The following is a 20,644-nucleotide window of genomic DNA, read 5'->3' on the forward strand; positions in this document are numbered from 1 at the left end:
GTGCTATTCTAGAGTAGCTTGCTGTGGATTTCTACCACTATGCCAAAAACTGCATCAGACGACAGACAGAAACTGTTGTCTGATTTGGAGTGCCACCGTTGTAGAGCGAGCCGTTGTCTGTTGAAAATTCAGACAACGGTGGAACACAGTTGTCTGATAAACAAACAGGCAACGGGTATGTGTTATAACTGTTGTGTGATGGATCGACAGATGGCTCGGCAGATGCCATGCGCAGCTGCGCAGCAGTTGAAGCGCTGCCTTCAGACAACAGTGCTTGGTTTCAAACTGTTGTATGTTATGCATATCAGACAACATACTTTTATTTTTTCTGTTGTCTGATTGATCCTCAAACTTCAGTGCTTGGACTATATCTGTTGTATGATCAACATTTGGGACAACGGAATTCAATTGCCACTGTTGTCTGATTTAGTTTTTGGACAACAGAGTTCAATTGCAACTGTTGTGTGATTTAGTTTTTGGACAACAGAGTTAATTGCTTCTGTTGTATGATTAATGTTTAGGACAACTGACTTTAGTTGCTTCTGTTGTGTGAGTAGAAATTATAATACACTGATTTGTTAAGAACCGATGTGTGATATGAATCATGGCAATCAATTTCTGCCCCATTTTCGGCCATTCAGACAACGAGCAGTCGACATTATATATATTCTGTTGTGTGATCACCTGAATTAGATTGTGCATTCATTTCGGCTATTTACCAAATGGACAGTACTCCATCAAACACGAATATTGAAAACCATCAAATGAGTAATCTAACCAATACTTTAAACTTCAAAAGCAAAAGAGGTGCATTTCCAAATAAGAAAGCCAACATTTTAAACAAGAAAAGCATTCTAGTGCATGCCCATCTACTTGGGACATCAAAAAGCTGATACACATATATGTATTGTTCCAAAACATGCCACATGGTGCGTGACAATAATGTACCAGCAGAGAAGCACAAAAAAGATGCTTTCCTTATCAAAATTGTACCAGCAACAAGTGCACTACTTCAAGGCTCATGCACGTATGTGTTGACAACAAATTTTCCCCACTCATTTCGCACTTGATCAATATCTGCTTGGGTGTATTGGCTGCTGCCTCTCCTCTCCCACTGAAATCAGTTTATTATATCAAAAGAATTAGTAACCAAACTTATTGGTGAATAAGGCATGGACATAACAACAAAGTTCTGAAAAATTGAGTCTAGTTACTATATTTATAGCTATATATATGTCGATACCTTCATAGGAAACAATGACATGTCTTTATCCTCAATGATATCTCTCATGTATCGCATGATAAAGTATCCACACTCCTTGTTGCTAGGTTGGGGAGGAATGCCCTAAACACAATCAAATGACTCAAGAAGTGAAATCGGACAAAATGAAATATTGTTTTCTGAAAATCAGAAGTAGTGAATCTTACAGCCAAATTTTTCCATTGGACTGAACTGCGGCCTTGCCTTTTCTTTTCAGCATTATACATACGCATAGCACTACACCAAAACAACAATATAATCAATACTTCTGCCATATAGGAAAGGAAACAACAAGTACTGTATTCAACAGATTTTATAAAATTGAGGCATGTGTGATCAATATATAAACCAGTGACTCACGTTTCCACGATAGACATCCAATCTCCTGTGGGTAAGCGTCTTTTTAGCGGGTCCATAAAATAGGCGGTTTGTTTGTCCGGATCAACAAGTGTTAAAGTCCAATGATCACTACATGCATGCAAAATGTCATATATCCTTAACACTAAATTTTTGTTTCTGACACAAGTTACTTAATTATGAAAGTTTGCAAACCTTCGTGAACTTACCCCGAGTTAAATGGCAACATGAACATCTGTCCTGGTTTAGCAGTTGCAAGCCTTTCTTTGATGTGTTGGGCCCTGACAGTTCCATTCCCACACCCCACAGCACCAACAAGTGAAGGGTCAACAAATGCAACCATGTCAAGCATTTTATAAGCCTTCAATTGATCATAGAGGTACCTGATAACAAACATTTACACAATGCAAGTTTCAGCAACTGCATTTCTTATCAAGGCAACAAACATTTACACATAGTAAGTTTCAGCAACTGCATTTCTTATCAAGGCAACAAACATTTACACCAAGTCAGTAAGTTTCAGCAAGATGCATTTCTTATCAAGGCAACAAACATTTACACAAAGTAAGTTTCAGGAACTGCATTTCTTATCAAGTTAACAAACATTTACACCAAGTCAGTAAGTTTCAGCAACTGCTCCGATTATCAAGGCAACAAACATTTACACCAAGTCAGTAAGTTTCAGCAACTGCATTTCTTATCAAGGCATTGGGGAGAAAGAAAAAAAAAAAAATATATATATATATATATATATAATAACAGTACTGCATATTTCCTACCTCTGGTACACTACAATGCATGTTCCAGTTAATTCCCTCATGCTTGCCAATCGCCGAACATCTTTTCCCAATATATAAGTCTTGCGAGAAAATCCAAACACTTCAGGCTCCATGTAGAAGCTGATTGTATTCCCATCTTTGAATGCATCTTCACCCCACAAACATAACATCTTTAATGAAGCTGGTAATGATGGTGCCAATTTAGCCAAGCCAAATTCAATCTCCGAGTCTTCTTCCCCTATCTCTTTCCTTTTCTTCTTCTTTTCAGCACTATCCTTGGGAGGTTTCTACAATAAGAAAATAAATGTGAGGTATATATCATAAATATATGCTACAAATCTAAAGTTATGTGAATTTCTATAAACAATTGAATGTTACCGAAGTATCTATAGATTGAATTAGACTGAGTTTTTACCTTGAGATGTGATTTTATGACTAGGTGTTTAGGCCATGCTATCCAACTCCCCATAGCCTGCTTCACTGTTTCAATTTCATCTTTCACAGGAAATGGCACTTTTGCTTTCTCCTCAAGCGCGGCATAGATAGAAACGCGCACATTGCCATTCCCTAGTGGAGTGCCATGAACAAGTTGGGAAGGATCCTCGCACTCCATAACAGTGGCACAAGCAACAATATGTTCAACAGAACCTATTGCCAACTTGCATTCAACCTCAGCTACCTTTGACTAAAATGTAGACAAAAAAAAACAAGATTTATAGCTGGAAAGTAACAATAACTTGCAAGCTTGAGACAGTTTCAAAAAATTGGAAACATGAATAATAGTTATTCACCACCAACTATTGTTTCTTCGATTTGCAGCAAAACTTTCCAGATTTCAAGTAGACATTCAAAGATACTATTTTCCAGAGTTTCATGCTATTCGCAATGAAATTCTTTAACTGTGCAGTAACTTAAAAATAGCATAATGGACTCACTTCAACTCTGTTTTTCTCCAAACCAAGTTCAAAATGATCATTGAAGATTCGCCTTTAAGCTACCAAAAACTGAGAGTAAAACAAGTACAGTTTTTTTGAAAAATCATGAAATGACCGACTGGTTTAGTTTTGATAATTAAACTTTGATCTTTTCCAGTTCATTATTGGCGTTAAGTAAGACCAAATTACCTTTGATGTGGGTGGACACATCGTCAAATCCACGTATTCTACCCCCTCCTCATTCTCCGGCTCCTTGGTCAGATTGACATTTTCTTCAACAGCCTCAGTGACATCCTCACGATTGACAACTGCTTTCTCAACCAACTTGGGAAACTCATTACCTCTGTTGGAGCAAGGACGTTTATCCAACCTACCTTCCTTAGCGATCTTTGTCCGTTTCCTTTTATGTATGAGGGTGTTGTTTTCCATTGCTTCAAAAATGCTCCGAATTTTAGTTCCATCCACAATGTTTGCTACTTCTTCCAACGGAGCTTTATCCGATTCTTGAGCAATCTCATCTACTGTCCTTGAGCAACTTCCTTGGCCAGATGCATGTGGCTGAATAGTTGCACCTTCTTTTCCATTTACCTTTGCTTCAAGTGCAGCAAACTTGGCCTCCCACATAGCCCGCTCATCTGCAAGTATTTTTTCTTTCGCTTCCTCAATTATCCTCTCCCTTGCCTCCTCTACTATCTTCTCTCTCTCCTCTAACAATATTTTCTGCACACTAACTCTGACAGTAGCTTCTATGCTCTCCTTTCTACGTTTAGGGAGGTGGAAGTAAGTAGAGGGAGTGACAAAACCTCCTATTCCACGCACTCTTCCCCCATGCTCTGGAGTCCCCAAAGCCAATGTCAAGACATCATTTGTCCCTTCAGCATTTAGTTCTCCACTAGCAACCTTTCTCTTCAAGTTTGCCTGAAAGTTTAGAGTAGGAAATATCATTACATATCATGTTCAGAAACCTTATACACCTAGTCATAGGCTTTCTATATTGGACTTACTATCTTTTCAGCAGTCCTTTTTGACTCCTCATCCTTGAAACTGCCATCCTTTGTTTGCCGTCCTTTTATCCACAAAGTGGCCCTATCAACTTCTTCGTCACTCATTCCGGTAGCCTACAAAGTGAAATAGTTAATGCATGCATTACACATGGTGTAAACTCCATACTAGTAAGGTAGAAAACAGTTTCACTAACCAACTCATCCTCCAACCCTGCATATCCCTTACGGGACATTCTATGAGGATACTTATTCAAGCTGCGCCTCTCTTGTTGCTCACGACGCTTTTCCTGCAAAATAAGGATACTTAGTTAAATGAGAAGTCTATATATACATAACTGCATTTGATATTTGTACAAGTAAATGATTTTAATAGAAGTGCATTTATACCAAGAATGAGGCCTTCGTCCGCATTTTCACAAATTCTGTCCAATGGTCAGCAAGGATGAAAGGATAATCATCCGGAGGATATCGCAAGGCTTCATGGTCATCCAAATAGGGGATAATGTACTTGGAAGTAAGTAGAGACTTGAATTGCCTCCACTTCGTTGCAGCAGATTCCAAGACCAATTTTTTAGCTTCAGGACCAATCAAAAATGGAACCTGTGCGTGTTTCGTTGCTAAATATCAGTTCAAGGTTAAGAAAATAGCGAAAAATTGAAACAATATAATGAACACTATTATACCAAACTAACTAACTGCACCTTTAATTCTTAATAAAACTGAGACTGATTTGCATACCTGAACACGTTGCCAGATTTTGTTCTTCTCTTCATCAGTTGCCGCTTTCCAGTTTTCCCTTATTATCGGTACTTTCCTTCTTGCCAATACACCAATGTAGCTTTGCATTTGCTTAGCCACCTTCCCACAAGGGGTCCCTTTTCGGTTAAATAAAACAACCTTCTTCTGAATACGATTCTTGCGGCTTGTAATGCGTGACATAGTCACCGCATGCCGCTTCAGCAACTTTAGGCCCCCGGTTGGTTCAACTTCTTTCTTTTTGGACTTTCCCTTATTTGAGTGAGATCCATCAGAAAATGAAGATGTTGTTGGTGACTTCAAAGACTTGGTCTTCTTATGCTTCGCACGTTTTTCCTTCGACTTTGTCTTCTTCGATACACTAGCAGATGGTGATCCCGCCATTATCTACACAAATGTTAGCCCCATTAGTACAGCAAAACAGAAAAATCATAGTCATTTCCAAAACAAACACTTAACACATAGTAGTACATAAATCTGCAAGTGTTTAAAATAACACACTTTAACACATATTACTACACATAATTAGTGCAGAAAATAAGAGTAATTAAAATAACAAACACTTAACACAAATTGAAGCAGAAAGTAAGAGTAATTAAAATAACATAAACTTTAACTTGGTACATTAAACTTAACAGAAAATAACCAACGTTGACCACACATTTAGTTAGCCAAATATCCTTTACACATGTCAATTATAAATTACATGAATATTACTATGTGAACTACTCTCCCTCAACTACTATATCCTCATCCCCTGCACGCCTATAACCCATTGGCTCCTCATCCGGATAGTTATCAAGTGACTGAATAGTAGGCATCGTAGTTGCGATGGGGGGGTGAGAAAGAATGGTGTCCCCAACATCATCATACTCAACAGATTCATGGTAGTCTCTTTTTGGGACTCTTACCACAACATGCCACCTACGATCTACAGGGTCTTCAACATAAAATATTTGCTCCACACTTTTTCCTAAAACAAAACTATCGTTTAGATAACCTTTCCTATTCAGATTAACCAAAGTGAACCCAAGATCATCTACTCTAACACCCTTTTGATTCTCTACCCAATCACACTTAAAAATAGGAACCCTAAACTGACCATAGTCAAGTTCCCATATTTCAACAATCACCCCATAGAAGCTCATGTCTTCAGTAATAAGGTTTTTGTCCCTAGCAGTAGCTACTTGAGGTGTTTTGGCAACCAAATAAACCCCACTGCTTTGTGTCGACCGAAGATCATCGCGAAACTTAGTGTTATATTGCACCCCCCCTATTTGGTAACCACTAAACTTCGGGACTTCATTGCTTGGTTCATCTGCTAGCCACCTCACAATCTCTGGGATGTCACAACCTGGTTCTGCAAGCTGTGATTCAACCTACAAAATAAAATATAGCAGTCAACATTTCTGTGCTCAAATCATCCAAAACATTTCTAGCTACAATTATATACAAGAAATGGAGAATACTTACCCTCTCCTTCACCCACTGGCCAAAAGTCTTGTTTTGTTTGTCCAGCAGCCATTTTTTATTCTTTTTGTACTTGGGAAACTCCCTCTTCAAATGCTCCATGTGTTCCCTACAAGAATATTTGTAAAGTGTTAAGTGTATAAGCATTAGAACAACAAAATAAACAAAACTGTAAAAAACAGAATTTAATGATTGACTTACAAAAAGTAGCTTCTAAATTCATCAGTGTTTTGAAGCACGCATAGATGAGCTTGCTGAAATTCTTTGCCATAAACTGACTCAACAGTTGCACCGGAGGTAGGCTTGTCAACTATGTATTTTTCTTTTGGGATGCCAACAGTCTTGTCATCAAGGAGAAGTTCAGCTAAGAACTCAATCGCCTCTTCAGCTATATAACACTCAGCAATGCACCCTTCCGGATGCCTTTTATTTCTAACATACCCTTTGCACACCTTCATATACCTTTCGAAAGGGTACATCCATCGAAAACAAATCGGTCCACATAGTTCAACTTCTCTAACCAAGTGGACTGTTAAATGAACCATTATGTCGAAGAAAGATGGCGGAAAATACTTCTCAAGCTCACACAAAGTTTCGACCAGATTACTTTGTATTTTTGGAAGCCTTGAAGCATCTATAGTCTTGCTGCAAATTTCATTAAAAAAAAGGCAAAGCCTGATTACTGCAACTCTGACCGGTTTTTCCAACACCCCTCGGATAGCAATTGGGAGTAGCTGTTGCATTAAGGCATGACAATCATGGGACTTAAGTCCGGTCAGCCTCAAATCATCCATTGAAACAAGGCTCGAAATGTTTGAACAATAGTTTTCAGGAACCTTCATGCCATGAAATGATCCACACATACATTTTTTCTCATCTACTGTTAGGTTCCAGCTTGCCAATGGCAAGCGCTTCTTTTTCGGACCATCTAGATTTGGGTGCAGCTGTTGCCTTATACCCATTTCCGCCAAATCCAAACGAGTTTTCAGTCCGTCCTTGGTTTTTCCGGGAATGTTCAACAACGTCCCTATTAGACTATCACACACATTTTTTTCAATGTGCATGACATCAAGGCAGTGCCTAACAGGGAGATACTTCCAATATTCAAGCTCAAAGAATATCGACTTCTTCTTCCAACATGGCCTGGTTTCATCCTCAGCACCCCTATAAGTAGGAGGAGGTTTTTTTTTTCCAAACGGCCACTGTGGAACTTCCTCCTCCAACCTCCTCAACAATTCTTCTCCACTCAATGGCACTGGAGCTGTTGCATGTTCTGGCTGGTTATTGAAAGCAGCCCTTAGCTTTCGATAAGGATGGTGTCTTCCTAAAAACCGCCGATGAATGGTGTAGGCCATCTTTCCTCCATGAACTAGCCTTGTAGGTTCTGTTTTATCAAGGCAAATAGGACATGCATTATAGCCTTTCACTATACTTCCTGAAAGGTTACCATAAGCTGGAAAATCATTGATTGTCCAGAACAGTAAAGCCCTAAGGGTAAAATTTTCATTCTTAATGGCATCGTAAACTCCATTCACCCCTTCCCATAACAGCTTCAAGTCATCTATTAACGGTTCAAGGTAAACATCAATGTCGTTTCCCGGTTGTTTAGGGCCTGATATCAATAAGGTCAGCATCATGTGTTTCCTCTTCATTACCAACCATGGAGGCAGATTATAGGTTACCAAAATAACGGGCCAACAACTATACTTGCTACTTAAGGAACTATGGGGATTGAACCCATCTGATGACAATGCAAGCCGTAGGTTTCTTGGCTCACTACCAAAATCTGGCCATTTATCATCTACCAACTTCCAAGACGTAGAATCTGCAGGATGCCGAATTAAGCCATCCTTGTTTCTATTGGTGGCATGCCAAGTTAAACTCTTCGATGTTTCAATTGATTGAAACATTCTTTTGAACCTAGGAATCGGTGGAAAGTACCACAACACTTTTGCAGGTACTCCCTCCCTTTCTTTTTGTTTTTGCAGACTTCCCACCTAGAAATACCACATGTAGGACAACACATTTCATCAGCATACTGTTTTCTATATAGAATACAGTCATTCGGGCAAGCGTGTATTTTGGTGTAATTCATTCCCAATGCACTCAAAGTCTTCTTTGCCTCGTACACAGAGGCAGGTATCTCGTTTCCTATGGGCAGAAATTCAGCAAAGGCAATCAACCAGTCAGAGTATGCTGCATCACTCATACCATGCTTCGCTTTCAAGTTGTAAAGCCTAACCAACACATTCATCTTTGTGTGCCTATTGCAACCCGGGTATAAGGGTTTGTTGGCATCTTCTACAAACTGCCTGAATTCATTACACTCAGTTGAAAGCTCATCATTCTCATTGCCTTCCAACTCCACATCACTATCTAATTGTACTTCATAATCTGCCCCTGCATTACCCTCCACAGATTCAGATTCAACACCCTCTGTCTCTGCGCTATCAATATCACTATCTGATTCTGACTCTACCACAACCTCCCCATGTTCTGTCCATTTATCATAACCTACGTCTATCCCATTCATAAACAAGTGATCCTTTATCACTTGTGCAGAAAAGTCTTTCACATTTCCACATTTTGTGCAAGGACAACAAATGCGATTAGGGTCTCTAGCATTATCAACAGCAAACTGACAAAACTCCTTCACTCCTAGCTTATATTCATAAGACCTCCTATCAGCATGCATCCATGACCTATCCATCTACATTACACGAAACTAATTTATAACACAAACCAGGCCTACATTTACCAAACCATTTAAAAAAGACAGCAATTTGCATATATATATACTCCGATATCAAGTGACTAAGCAAAGCATCTATATAAACCAATTTACATGTCAGAGAAGTAAAAAACAAAATTGTTCGACCAAAAATTCATTCAAAAAGTACCTTAACAGTGCTCAGAAATATATAGGTACTCAACATCAAATTAGTTCAGTCAATACATGATATAAACAACAATTAGCATAAATATATGGATATTACGAAATGCATCTCTTTTAATAAACTTCTAGTAGCCTACCTGTCTTATACATTCAAAATGCATTAATTAATCATGGTAAATGCAGATCAATGCATAACCATAAGACACCAAGTCAAACCATACCAAAATGTTTGGACAACATTTTCCCAACTAATAAACATGCTCCACACTTAGTTTGATGTAATATTTTATTGTTTTCTACAAAAGCTTACTGCCCACACAGAGATAAAACAGCCTATTTCAATAAACAAACAACATAGATGCAGATCAATGCATCATGGTAAATGCAGATCAATGCATAACCATAAGACACCAAGTCAAACCATACCAAAATGTTTGGACAACATTTTCCCAACTAATAAACATGCTCCACACTTAGTTTGATGTAATATTTTATTGTTTTCTACAAAAGCTTACTGCCCACACAGAGATAAAGCAGCCTATTTCAATAAACAAACAACATAGATCAATAATTCACAACCATTTTTTATGAATCATATAAAGAATACAAAGAATCATTTTACAGAAAACCTTACCAGTTAAGCTCCCAGCAATACTCTTGCTTAACTCTAGCTAGCTTCAATCTCCCAACTCTAATGGATAAAACCCTATACAACAAAAGCAGTGGTTAAAAGCAAAACCAAAACATGGAGCCGAGAATTTAAGGCGGACCTTCAAAATTAAATACTCTTGTTTTGTATAAACCAAAAGCATATCCAGACTAAATTAATAGAGAACTGAAATCCCTACATCAATACTTCACCAAAACTCAATGCCTTATCAAAGTTATTCACATTGTCAAAAGTGGGAAAAAAACTCAACATATAAGCCACCCTCATTGACCAGTTCACATTACTATGTACTTCAATTAGGTATCTTGATTACAACAACAGAACATAAGGCGGTTTATTTATACTTTTAACTTCATTACTATATGTTAAAAAAAAAAACAGGAAAACTAGTTTCACTCTCATAAGTCTACCTCTAAAAAAGTTCAGTTCTTTTGCTCTCAAACAGTGTAGTATACATTACAAAACGAACTGCAATTTGAGCTCATAATATGAATAATCCTTGAGCCAAAAAAACACACCTGAAGTTTAACAAAATGGGAATGGTATCCTACAGCATTGACATTCCATTTTCTTTCAACATCCACATTTAGAATCAGAAGCAAATTTCGACCCAGATTTGTTGTTCTTAGAACTTCGATTCCTCCCTGCAATTCGAAAACCAAAACCAACTTCAGAACAACAAAAAAATGTAAACTTGTTTCATTCAATGCACACACATACATAGGTTTCTACTCAAGAAGATTTACTAAGTACCTACAGACAACAAGAATATCTAAATTACAATCAGGTTGTTCATACAAAACATAATAAAGAAAAATTTCACCAACAATTCAATAAACAACTACTAACCACAAAGTCCACAAACCAATTAACAAAACGATCAAATAAGTATAATCTACCAAGAATTAACAGACTAAAAAGAATGGTCTTTCACCAAACAAAGATGGCACCCACTTTTGGACAACTAACATTTACATTTGAAAATATACCCATCTCTTTAACACCTGACAGAAATCGGAGGACTTGACAATCATCTAACAAGGTAAAGTTAGAACAACCAAAGAGAAGAATATGAACGATTGCACATGCAGTACCAATTAAGGAAGTCGCACTCACCCCAAATTCCTAAACGGAACAAAAATAGAATTCAAACACATGCAGCTCAATTATTTTTTCCCAATTCCAAACTTTACCTTGACAAACAGACCACCTCGGGCAGAGGATATCGACGATGATCTTCTTCCGCTACTGTTCCAAGTAACCCAGCTCGTTGTTCTTGTTCTTGTTCTTGTTATTGTTGAGTCTTCGTCTTCCTCCTCATCTTCTTCATCCAGATTTAACTCCCCCCTCCCTCCTTTTCCTCCTCCTCCAAATCCCCAAATTGAAAACCCTAATCCCGTGTTTTCAGAAGATGGTGTTCTAAGAAGATGGGTTATGGGAAGAAGATGGGTTTGGAGATGAAGATGGGTTCGATCCGTAAAGAGAAGAACACGGCGGGGTTTTGCTTTGAGATATGAGTTTTCAGGTTTTTGTCGAAGACTAGCTACACCAGTGTTGAAAACGGCCAAGTACATTTAAGTTTCGCTGTTTTGTCGAAGATGGGAGACAATATGAATGCCCTAGCTATTAATTCTTGTCAGTGTGGTAGCTAGACATGCGTTTAAGTTTAGTTTTTTATTTGTATAACCAATTCAGACAACACAGAAATTCATTTTGGTTGTCTAATAATATACAATGAAACTTCAGCATAGAGATCCATGATTAGCAAATCTCCCGCCCAGACAAATCACAAACTCATTTTTCCCTCCAAGGATTACCATCGCACATTCACACAACAAAAATAAGTCATTCCGTTGTAGGAGCTTACTATCGTGTAACAGCATTTCACTCAAATATTGGTCTTTTTGCGATACTCACTCACATTTTGGGGTACATGTGATTTTCTTCCTAACTTGCACAACGGAAACAAAAAAATGCGTTGTATGTTATTTTGCAACTTACTCTCATACAACATATACAACAATACTGTTGTGCAAGGTGAGTCAAAATTTCGACCCAAATTTGAGCAAGGTGAGCGGGAATTTTTTTTTCATTCAGACAACAGACAAATCCTTAAAACTGTTGTACAATAATCTTGGACCCAAAAAAATTTATGAACAACCCCCTTATACAACGCCAATCTCATTAAACCTGTTGTGTGATGCAGTTTCAATGATCACACAACGGAAATTTTTTTTTCGTTGTCTAAAAAGTGTAGTGTGATGCATTTTTTGGCATAGTGTACTATGCATATCTCTCTATTGAGAAAGTCATGCATGGTACTTTGAAGTGATGAAGACTAGGCTCAAACATTGGTAAGAACTGTTAAGACTTGTTATATAACTCTTTAGTTAAGAAAGAGCAATGTGGTTAAGGTGAAATGACTGCTCTCTACCTTGCAGGTTTTTGTCTTAGTGCGTTAGGTATGATCAAGATAAGATAGTGTTTTTTAGTTCTCTCAATCATAATGTCAGTGTTAGGTCTAGAATTATGGAACTGATAGATTGTATTTTGGATGATATTGATGCCATGAAATATTTGGCTTCATTTTGATGGCTCCAATTTTATGATTTTGATGATTGTTAAATGAATGATGCTGAAATGGTTGAAAAGCACCATATGCAAGTTTCACAATATCTTGTATCAACATAATAGAAACAACAAAAACAAACAATGATCTCTTGTTTCTAACTACTTCAAACTATAGAAAAGTAGACTTGTAATCACTTTCAAACAACAAAATTAGATGGCTACTGTATTTCTATTAACACTCACACAACAGAACTTAACTAAAACAATGGTTGAAAGTCCAACCAAACGACAAAAAAGTGAGACTGAATACTATTTCAAACAACGGAAATTGAAGTCTAGACATAAAGTCCAAGTGAGATTCAAACAACATAAAAGAATTAAAACTGTAGCCGGAAATCAAATCTAACCACAACAAACACAATTATCTGTAGTCCAAACAATCTCAAACAACATAACTCATAGTATAAATGTTGTTGTGTGTAAAATCAGTTGACATATAACTGTCATTGTGTTTGAATTAGACAACAAAAACATCAACTAAGCTTCTATTTGGTTCAATCAAACGATAGAAACAAGTAAAACTCCGTCACGTTAGATTAACTACATCAACGGATATTTTGTTAAACTCGTCGATGAAGTGAATTCCCAACAACGTTAATATGTAGTAGTAATATGTTTCAGACGACAGATGATCCATAATTCTTTAATATTTGGTACTTCAGACGATAGTACCTTTAATTGAATCTGTTGTCTGAGTGCATTAACAACGACGGGGAATCTCTGTCGTCTGAGTGGCTTAGAGACGGCAGCCACCTAGACAACAGATTTTTACTTCATCAGACGACAAATCATATCTATCGTCTAAAGGCTTTTTTGAAGTAGTGTGAGTTACATATACTTCTTATATAAAACATCAGTAAATTCGTATCAGCAATGCACTATGCACTAAAGATCCAACACCTGACTTAGAATTAGCTAACATCACGTCTCTGTACTGTTCATTTAAGAGAAACTGACCATTATGTGCCATTAACAAAGGAAGCTAGAAGAAAATCTCCAAGGACAAGAAATCTCCAATCACACACTTCCTGGAAAGAAAATACTCGATATTGCAACCACAATAGGCATACTTCCAATATCTTGACCATGATGATTGCGCAGCATCCATTCTCCATCACATAAAAGTTAATTAATAGTTAGATTGTCTTAGACGTTGGGCAAGGGTTTCAAAGATAGTTGTTGAGCAACATCTTCCTCCAATGGACAACATCTTCATCCAATTCAATCATAATGTCAGTGTTAGGTTTAGAATTATGGAACTGATAGATTGTATTTTGGATGATATTGATGCCATGAAATATTTGGCTTCATTTTGATGGCTCCAATTTTATGATTTTGATGATTGTTAAATGAATGATGCTGAAATGGTTGAAAAGCACCATATGCAAGTTTCACAATATCTTGTATCAACATAATAGAAACAACAAAAACAAACAATGATCTCTTGTTTCTAACTACTTCAAACTATAGAAAAGTAGACTTGTAATCACTTTCAAACAACAAAATTAGATGGCTACTGTATTTCTATTAACACTCACACAACAGAACTTAACTAAAACAATGGTTGAAAGGAAAAACAAATGACAGAAAAGTGAGACTGGATACTATTTTAGACAACATAAATTGAAGTCTAGACTATAGTCCAAGTGAGATTCAAAGAACATCTTAGAACTAAAACTGTAGCCAGAAATCAAATCTAACCACAACAAACACAATTATCTATAGTCCAAACAATCTCAAACAACATAACTCACAGTGTACATGTTGTTGTGTGCAAAATCAGGAGACATATAACTGTCATTGTGTTTTGAATTAGACAACAGAAACATCAACTAAGCTTCTATTTGGTTCAATCAAAGGACAGAAACAAGTAAAACTTCGTCATGTTAGATTAACTACATCAAAGGATATTTTGTTAAACCCATTGATGAAGTGAATTCCCAACAACATTAATATGTAGTAGTAATATGTTTCAGACGACAGATGGTCCATAATTCTTCAATATTGGGTACTTCAGACAACAGTACCTTAAACTAACACTACAGCAAAACTGATCTTTTACGACACACAATGTGTGCTGTAAAAGACAACTTTACAGCACAAAGAAGCTTGTCGTAAATGATAAATTTCTCTTGTGGCACACATTTTGTGTGCCATAAAAAACATTTTTTGCACGTCATAAAACAGTAATTTGTGCGCTGTGAAAGATGTTTTACAACTTTGATTGTGTACGGTAAAAGACCATTTTGCGTGCCGTAAAAGCCCCTTTTACATGCCATAAAAACCCCTTTTGCGTGTCGTAAAAGATGTCTTCATTCACTCTTCTAATAGACAATACTTTCAATTAAACCCTTTCATTCAAGCATAGTAAACAAAAGCATTCATGTAGTAAATCATATCAATTTAATAACTTCATATTACAAAATCATAGTATAACTGGTTTTCAAATATAGAGCATGCTAGCTAGATTAGAATTGTCTTCAGATTAATTACATGAGTATTTCAAGGGGCTGATTATAGCTTGATATGATGCCACATGCCAACCATTTTCCATAAAGAGGAAGTCGTACATCATAGAGCCTACAAAGACAAGCAATGAAAATCATTAGTAAAGTTGGCTCTTCAATCAGTCCAAAAGAATAATCTATAAAAGTCAAAACAAATAACCCCAATTTCAAGGTGAATTTAGAAGATACAAGACTTTGATCCACATGAGCAACTCTCTAACTTCCCCGTATCACAAGGCTGAAACATTTCGTATCAATCTCTAGCATATCAAATCAAGAGATGTTAAGTCCAACACCTAGCTGTTCATCTAGTAGCTGGGTTGCACAAGCTGCAGAACACCTAAACTATGATTACCCATATGAACTAATTCCAGTTTCCCTAGTCCCAGCTAATTGAGTTCAAATAGACACTTTGTGTTAAAGATGAAGCTTAAATCAATGGCTCACACGTGACAATTACATAGAATGCTCCAGAAGGCATAAAGGATGCAAAATTATGTTAATTTTTTATTTATTTATTTATTTACATGTCTCTTTTGGTAATTTAACATACCCATAAAATCTGATGTTGGGTGTATGAAAAAAAGGATGTGTATCTAGTATTTTGCTATGTGTGAATAAAATTTCTCAAACACTATTCCTTTCAAATGCCTATCTTGGATGAACCATTTTGTTTCACTCATACAAAATTGAGCATTTAAACCAAGATTGATTCAAACTTAGAATCAATAATCACAATTCATCTTTTTCCTTATCCGTATAATCTTGTTTTAGAAGTTTCTCGGCCAAACTTGAATCCAACTGGAAAACCCGGCTCAGTTTAACACATTTGCCTCACAATAAACCAATGTTTTAAAAGGCGTGCTTGAGGCTAGCCTTGAGGCGTAAAAAGCGTGAGGCGTTCATCAAAGTGAGTGTGTTTTGCTGTCGAGACGACGAGGCGCAAAAGGTGCGGATGAAGGTGTACAAAGCGAACGCCCATAAATATATATATATATATATATATATATATTTTAAATGTATGAGGATTGAGGATATAGAAGATATTGATGCACTGGGGTTTGGTTTACTTGATGGAATCAGTTTTGACTTTGAGCAACGCGGTGGGGTTTGGATTTGAGCAAGGATTTCATGATATTTCTTTTTTGGCAATATGGGTATATCAGAGAATTGTAATTCATAGTTTCCGACCTCTGATAGAGCCCTGGTAATCTAATCATGGTAGGAGAGTTTGCGACAACTTTTCTAATCAGATTGAGTAGGAAATGAGCAACATATTCCATATTGAATTATCATTACATCTGATCCTCTACCAACCTAAATCACTAGGTACTGATTACTATGTTAATACCTTTTGTGTGTATTATATGTGCTCCATAATATTTTTCTGTGCAAGTCTGCTCTAATGAAGGTCATCTTTTAAGCTTATAGTTCAATCCGATGTTGTTCTGTTTATGATATGCATTGTGTTATCCTGCTTCAATTTTGAATATCTGTTTTGGTGAATGACTTATAGTTCAATTAATGATGTTTTTTTTGTTACAATACATATTATATATATAAGACTAATAATTAGATAAATATAGCTCGTTTATACGTAAGGCTTACGCCTTATGCCTCAAGGCAAATGCCTTACTGAGGCTCTCCCTAAAATGCCTCGGCTTTGCCTCAGCCTTTTAAAACATTGCAATAAACAGCACCAAATAATCAAATGAGAGTCAAACTAGTCCTACGTACTCCAACAGAAACCTCAAATAGTCCCGCATGTCAGCCCCCAAAGCTTCCGGTAAAGATCTAAACCCGAACCCTAATCCGACTCCGAGTCCACTTCAACAACACCACCTGAATCCTGTAGAATATTCTGTAAATATTTACTTTCCTTGTAGATGTAGATTACGATTTTCTGTATAATTGTAGGAGATGTTTTCCTATTAGAACTACTCTTGTATCTCTTTATATACCTCCTATTTTGGAGATGAATAACAACTGAAGCATTCCAAACACAATTTCTACTTGGTATCAGAGCCGAGACCCGAATACCGAAAAATATCAAAACCCATTGAATTGCAAAACAATTCTCACAAGTCAGCTCTGCCACCTTGAAACTGTCGTATACTTATACCAAAAGAAGACAAAAGCTGCCGCATATTTTATTTTGTCAACATACCTAAAGCTACCGCATACCTTTATTCAACATAGCTGACAAGGACTAGTGCCTAGCAGATGTAGAGCCCATCTAAATTTTCTACCTCCTGCAGTTCTTTAATTTTATCACACCTTTGTGTGATTAATTCACACCAAACCGACAAGCCTCCTGCACCTTACTTGGTCACGTGCAGATTCTCAATGGACGACCCCGCAACCCTTACACTCCACAACATGCCACCAATCATCAATCATTATCACACCACTGCTCAAGATAACTTCGCGTTTCCAACCGGTGTTGCCTTGAATGAATCCAATTACACCATATGGGCACCTCTTATGAAGATGAGGATTGGAGCATGAGGAAAAGTCGACTACCTCACTGGGGCCAGAGCTGCACCCTATGAGAACTCTCCTGAATTTAAAGTTTGGGCCACAGATAATGAAAAAGTGAAGAGTTGGCTCATTGATTCCATGGAGCCATCACTCATGAATCAATATATCCGACTCCCAACAGCCAAAGATGTTTGGGAAGCTGTTGAGAATACCTTCTATGATGATTCTGATGAAACCAGGATTTTTGAATTCAACAAGAAGTGTTTTGGAGCGAAACAGAATGGCCGGACTCTTCCTACCTACTATAATGAATTGGTGGGAATGTTTCAGGAGATTGATCAGCGTATGGCCTCTCAAAATTACATGGTGGCTGCAGTAGTTCAAGAAACTACTACCATGGCACGGATGCGAGTTCACATGTTTCTTAGTGGACTCGATTCAGAGTATGATCAAGTCCGTGGTGAGATTCTGCGCAAAGACCCAAAATTCGACCTGGAGTAAAGTTATGCATATGTTCGGAAGGTGCATTCTGAGAGGCAAGCAATGGGGCATGCCTCTGAATCTTCTGTCATGGTTGTCCAACGCAAACAGGGTCCTCCTCCAGGCTTCTCAACTCCGCCGCAACGCCAGCCTCTGGGTAAAACAAATCCATATGCAAATACCAAGTGTCCAATCTATGGAGCTTTGGGTCATAGCAAGCAACGGTGCTATGAAGTAATTGGCTACCCTGATTGGTGGGATTTCACCAAGAAACCGCGGAAGAATCTTGGAAAAGTTGTCGTGGCTACTACAGGGGAAGAGCAATCATCTAACGCCTCTGCTAATGTAGCACAGTCAGGTATGAAAGGTAAGGTATCTATGAATAGTTCTTGGATAATTGATACAGGTGCATCTGACCATATGACTAATGATCCTAGGCTCTTGAAAAAGTTGAAACCCTCTTCTCAAAATATTGTTTCTACTGCTAATGGTACTCCAACTCCGGTAACCGGAGAAAGATCTGTTGTCCTGTCTGACACATTAACCCTTGATTCTGTGTTGGTTGTTCCTTCATTGGCATATAATCTCTTATCTGTTGGCCAAATTATTCTAGCACTAGCATGTATTGTGACCTTTTATTCATCTTTCAGTGTGTTTCAGGACATTCTGACTCGGCAGATTCTTGGTTATGGTGTTAGAAGGGGGAAACTCTACTACTTGGATCTGACAGACAGTGGAGAGCAACAGTTGTTAGGACAAGTGAATCAGGTCAATGGAGTAGAGAATGCTAAAGAATTAGTGTGGCTGTGGCATCGTCGTTTGGGTCATCAATCTTTTAGTTATCTTAAGAAATTGCAACCTCATTTGTTTTCGATTGTCAGTGATTCAGAGTTTCGTTGTGATGTATGTGAACTGGCTAAGAGTCATCAAATTTCATATTCACCTAGTTTTAATAAAAGTCCTATTTCGTTTATGAAAATTCATTCTGATGTCTGGGGTCCTGCCAAGATCCCTTCTATCTCTGGAGCTCGATATTATGTAACTTTTATTGATGATTGTACTCGTATGACTTGGGTGTCTCTATTGAAGAGCAAGAGTGATATGTGTTCCATGTTCAAAGACTTTCACAAGATGGTATCTATACAGTACCAACAGGCTATTCGAGTCTTCCAATCTGACAATGGCGGAGAGTATGTTAATGGCCCTATGCAGGAGTTTATGCAATCTCATGGCATTAGACATCAGACTTCAAATTCCTATACTCCTCAACATAATGGATTAGCAGAAAGAAAGAATCGGCAGTTACTTGAAGTTGTCCGTGCTTCTTTGTTTGGCATGCATGTACCTCGTGAATATTGGGGAGAAGCTGTGAAGTCTGCTGCATACCTCATTAATCGTACTCCTTCTCGGGTAATTGAATTTCAAAACCCTCAACAGCAACTTCAGAAACTTCTTTCACTTCCGTCGTTACCTAACCTGGAGCCTCGTGTGTTTGGATGCGTAGTCTATGTTCATATTCCCTAGCCTCAAAGCAGCAAGCTTGATCCCCGTGCCCGTAAGTGTATATTTATTGGTTATGCGGAATTCAAAAAAGGTTATCACTGTTATGATCCTCTTACTGGTACTATGTATGTTTCTCTTGATGTTGCATTTCACGAATCTACACCTTATTATTCAGGAGGAGTTTCCAAGTCTTCCCTTCAAGGGGAGAGAGGTTTTGAAGGAAATCCTCAAGATTCATATGTGTTTGAAGACTTAGAAGTTTTAGAATCAAGATTTGGGGTTGGAAGTTCAGTTGAAAACGAAGCTACTGGGGTAGTACAAGACAAAACAGAGTCTGAGAAAGATGGCTTAATTGGTGGTGGACCCGTGGGGCCCTCCTTCTGTGAAGACAGACGGCAAGGTGAAGATAGCTTAATTGAGTTACCTAGCTCCTGCCAAGACCGACATCATCATGTGGGGTCCTCCTCCTGCAAAGACAGACGTGAAGAAGATGGCCAACTGAGTAACTTACCCAGCCAACATCATGAAGGTAGACAAGTTTGCAGACCCGTAGGGCCCTCGGATGGGCATGATGACTTGAAAGTGAGGAACTCGGATGGTCATGCTGACTTTGGGCATGACAACTTGAATGTGGGGCCCTCGGATGGGCAGGATGAATTGAACATGGAAGGTAGACAAGGTGCTAGAACTGTGGGATCTGCGGATGAGAAATTGGTTGACTCCACAAGCACAAGCCAACAGCTTGATTCCAGCTAATCCGTTGGCTCTAGCCGACCAATTGACAAGCAACACAATACTAAAAGCCAACGCTATGGTGTGTCAGAAATAATATGAGCTTTTTACCAATAACTACAAAATGACACTACTAGCAGACTCCAAAACCAATAGCCCATGCGACCAATAATTGAAACAGG

At 37.8% G+C, this 20,644-nt stretch overlaps 3 protein-coding genes across 3 annotated transcripts in view; 1 reads left to right on the forward strand and 2 right to left on the reverse strand.

Moving 5' to 3' along the window:
- The window catches only part of LOC112202255 (pentatricopeptide repeat-containing protein At4g11690), an 80,711-nt gene that overhangs the window by 28,461 nt on the left and 31,606 nt on the right, over positions 1 to 20,644 (reverse strand). The gene's annotated exons all lie outside the window — the stretch shown is intronic.
- LOC112163955 lies at positions 1,618 to 11,570 on the reverse strand. The gene is made up of 12 exons (XM_024300210.2): positions 11,322 to 11,570; positions 10,647 to 10,772; positions 10,093 to 10,164; positions 5,075 to 5,479; positions 4,724 to 4,936; positions 4,531 to 4,623; positions 4,337 to 4,450; positions 3,522 to 4,250; positions 2,813 to 3,082; positions 2,398 to 2,684; positions 1,828 to 2,001; positions 1,618 to 1,729 (listed from the first exon to the last, which is right to left on the reverse strand). Exons 4-12 carry the CDS (start codon positions 5,474 to 5,476, stop codon positions 1,618 to 1,620), a joined length of 2,394 nt encoding a protein of 797 aa, XP_024155978.2. The 5' UTR covers positions 5,477 to 5,479; positions 10,093 to 10,164; positions 10,647 to 10,772; positions 11,322 to 11,570.
- Positions 18,003 to 19,210, forward strand: LOC121049546. The gene is made up of 2 exons (XM_040507208.1): positions 18,003 to 18,585; positions 18,888 to 19,210. The coding sequence occupies exons 1-2, from the start codon at positions 18,291 to 18,293 to the stop codon at positions 18,923 to 18,925; spliced, it is 333 nt and encodes a 110-aa protein (XP_040363142.1). The 5' UTR covers positions 18,003 to 18,290; the 3' UTR covers positions 18,926 to 19,210.

This window comes from Rosa chinensis, chromosome 5 (assembly GCF_002994745.2).
Source record: "Rosa chinensis cultivar Old Blush chromosome 5, RchiOBHm-V2, whole genome shotgun sequence".
NCBI classification, from domain to species: domain Eukaryota; kingdom Viridiplantae; phylum Streptophyta; class Magnoliopsida; order Rosales; family Rosaceae; genus Rosa; species Rosa chinensis.

Coding starts and splice junctions, on each gene's coding strand:
- LOC121049546 (XM_040507208.1), top strand. CDS start 18,291: ATGGGGCATGCCTCTGAATCTTCTGTCATGGTTGTCCAACGCAAACAG. Junction 18,586..18,887: donor TGCTAATGTAGCACAGTCAG/GTATGAAAGGTA, acceptor AGTGTGTTTCAG/GACATTCTGACTCGGCAGAT.
- LOC112163955 (XM_024300210.2), bottom strand. CDS start 5,476: ATGGCGGGATCACCATCTGCTAGTGTATCGAAGAAGACAAAGTCGAAG. Junction 4,937..5,074: donor AAATCTGGCAACGTGTTCAG/GTATGCAAATCA, acceptor AAACACGCACAG/GTTCCATTTTTGATTGGTCC. Junction 3,083..3,521: donor TGTGTCCACCCACATCAAAG/GTAATTTGGTCT, acceptor TCTACATTTTAG/TCAAAGGTAGCTGAGGTTGA.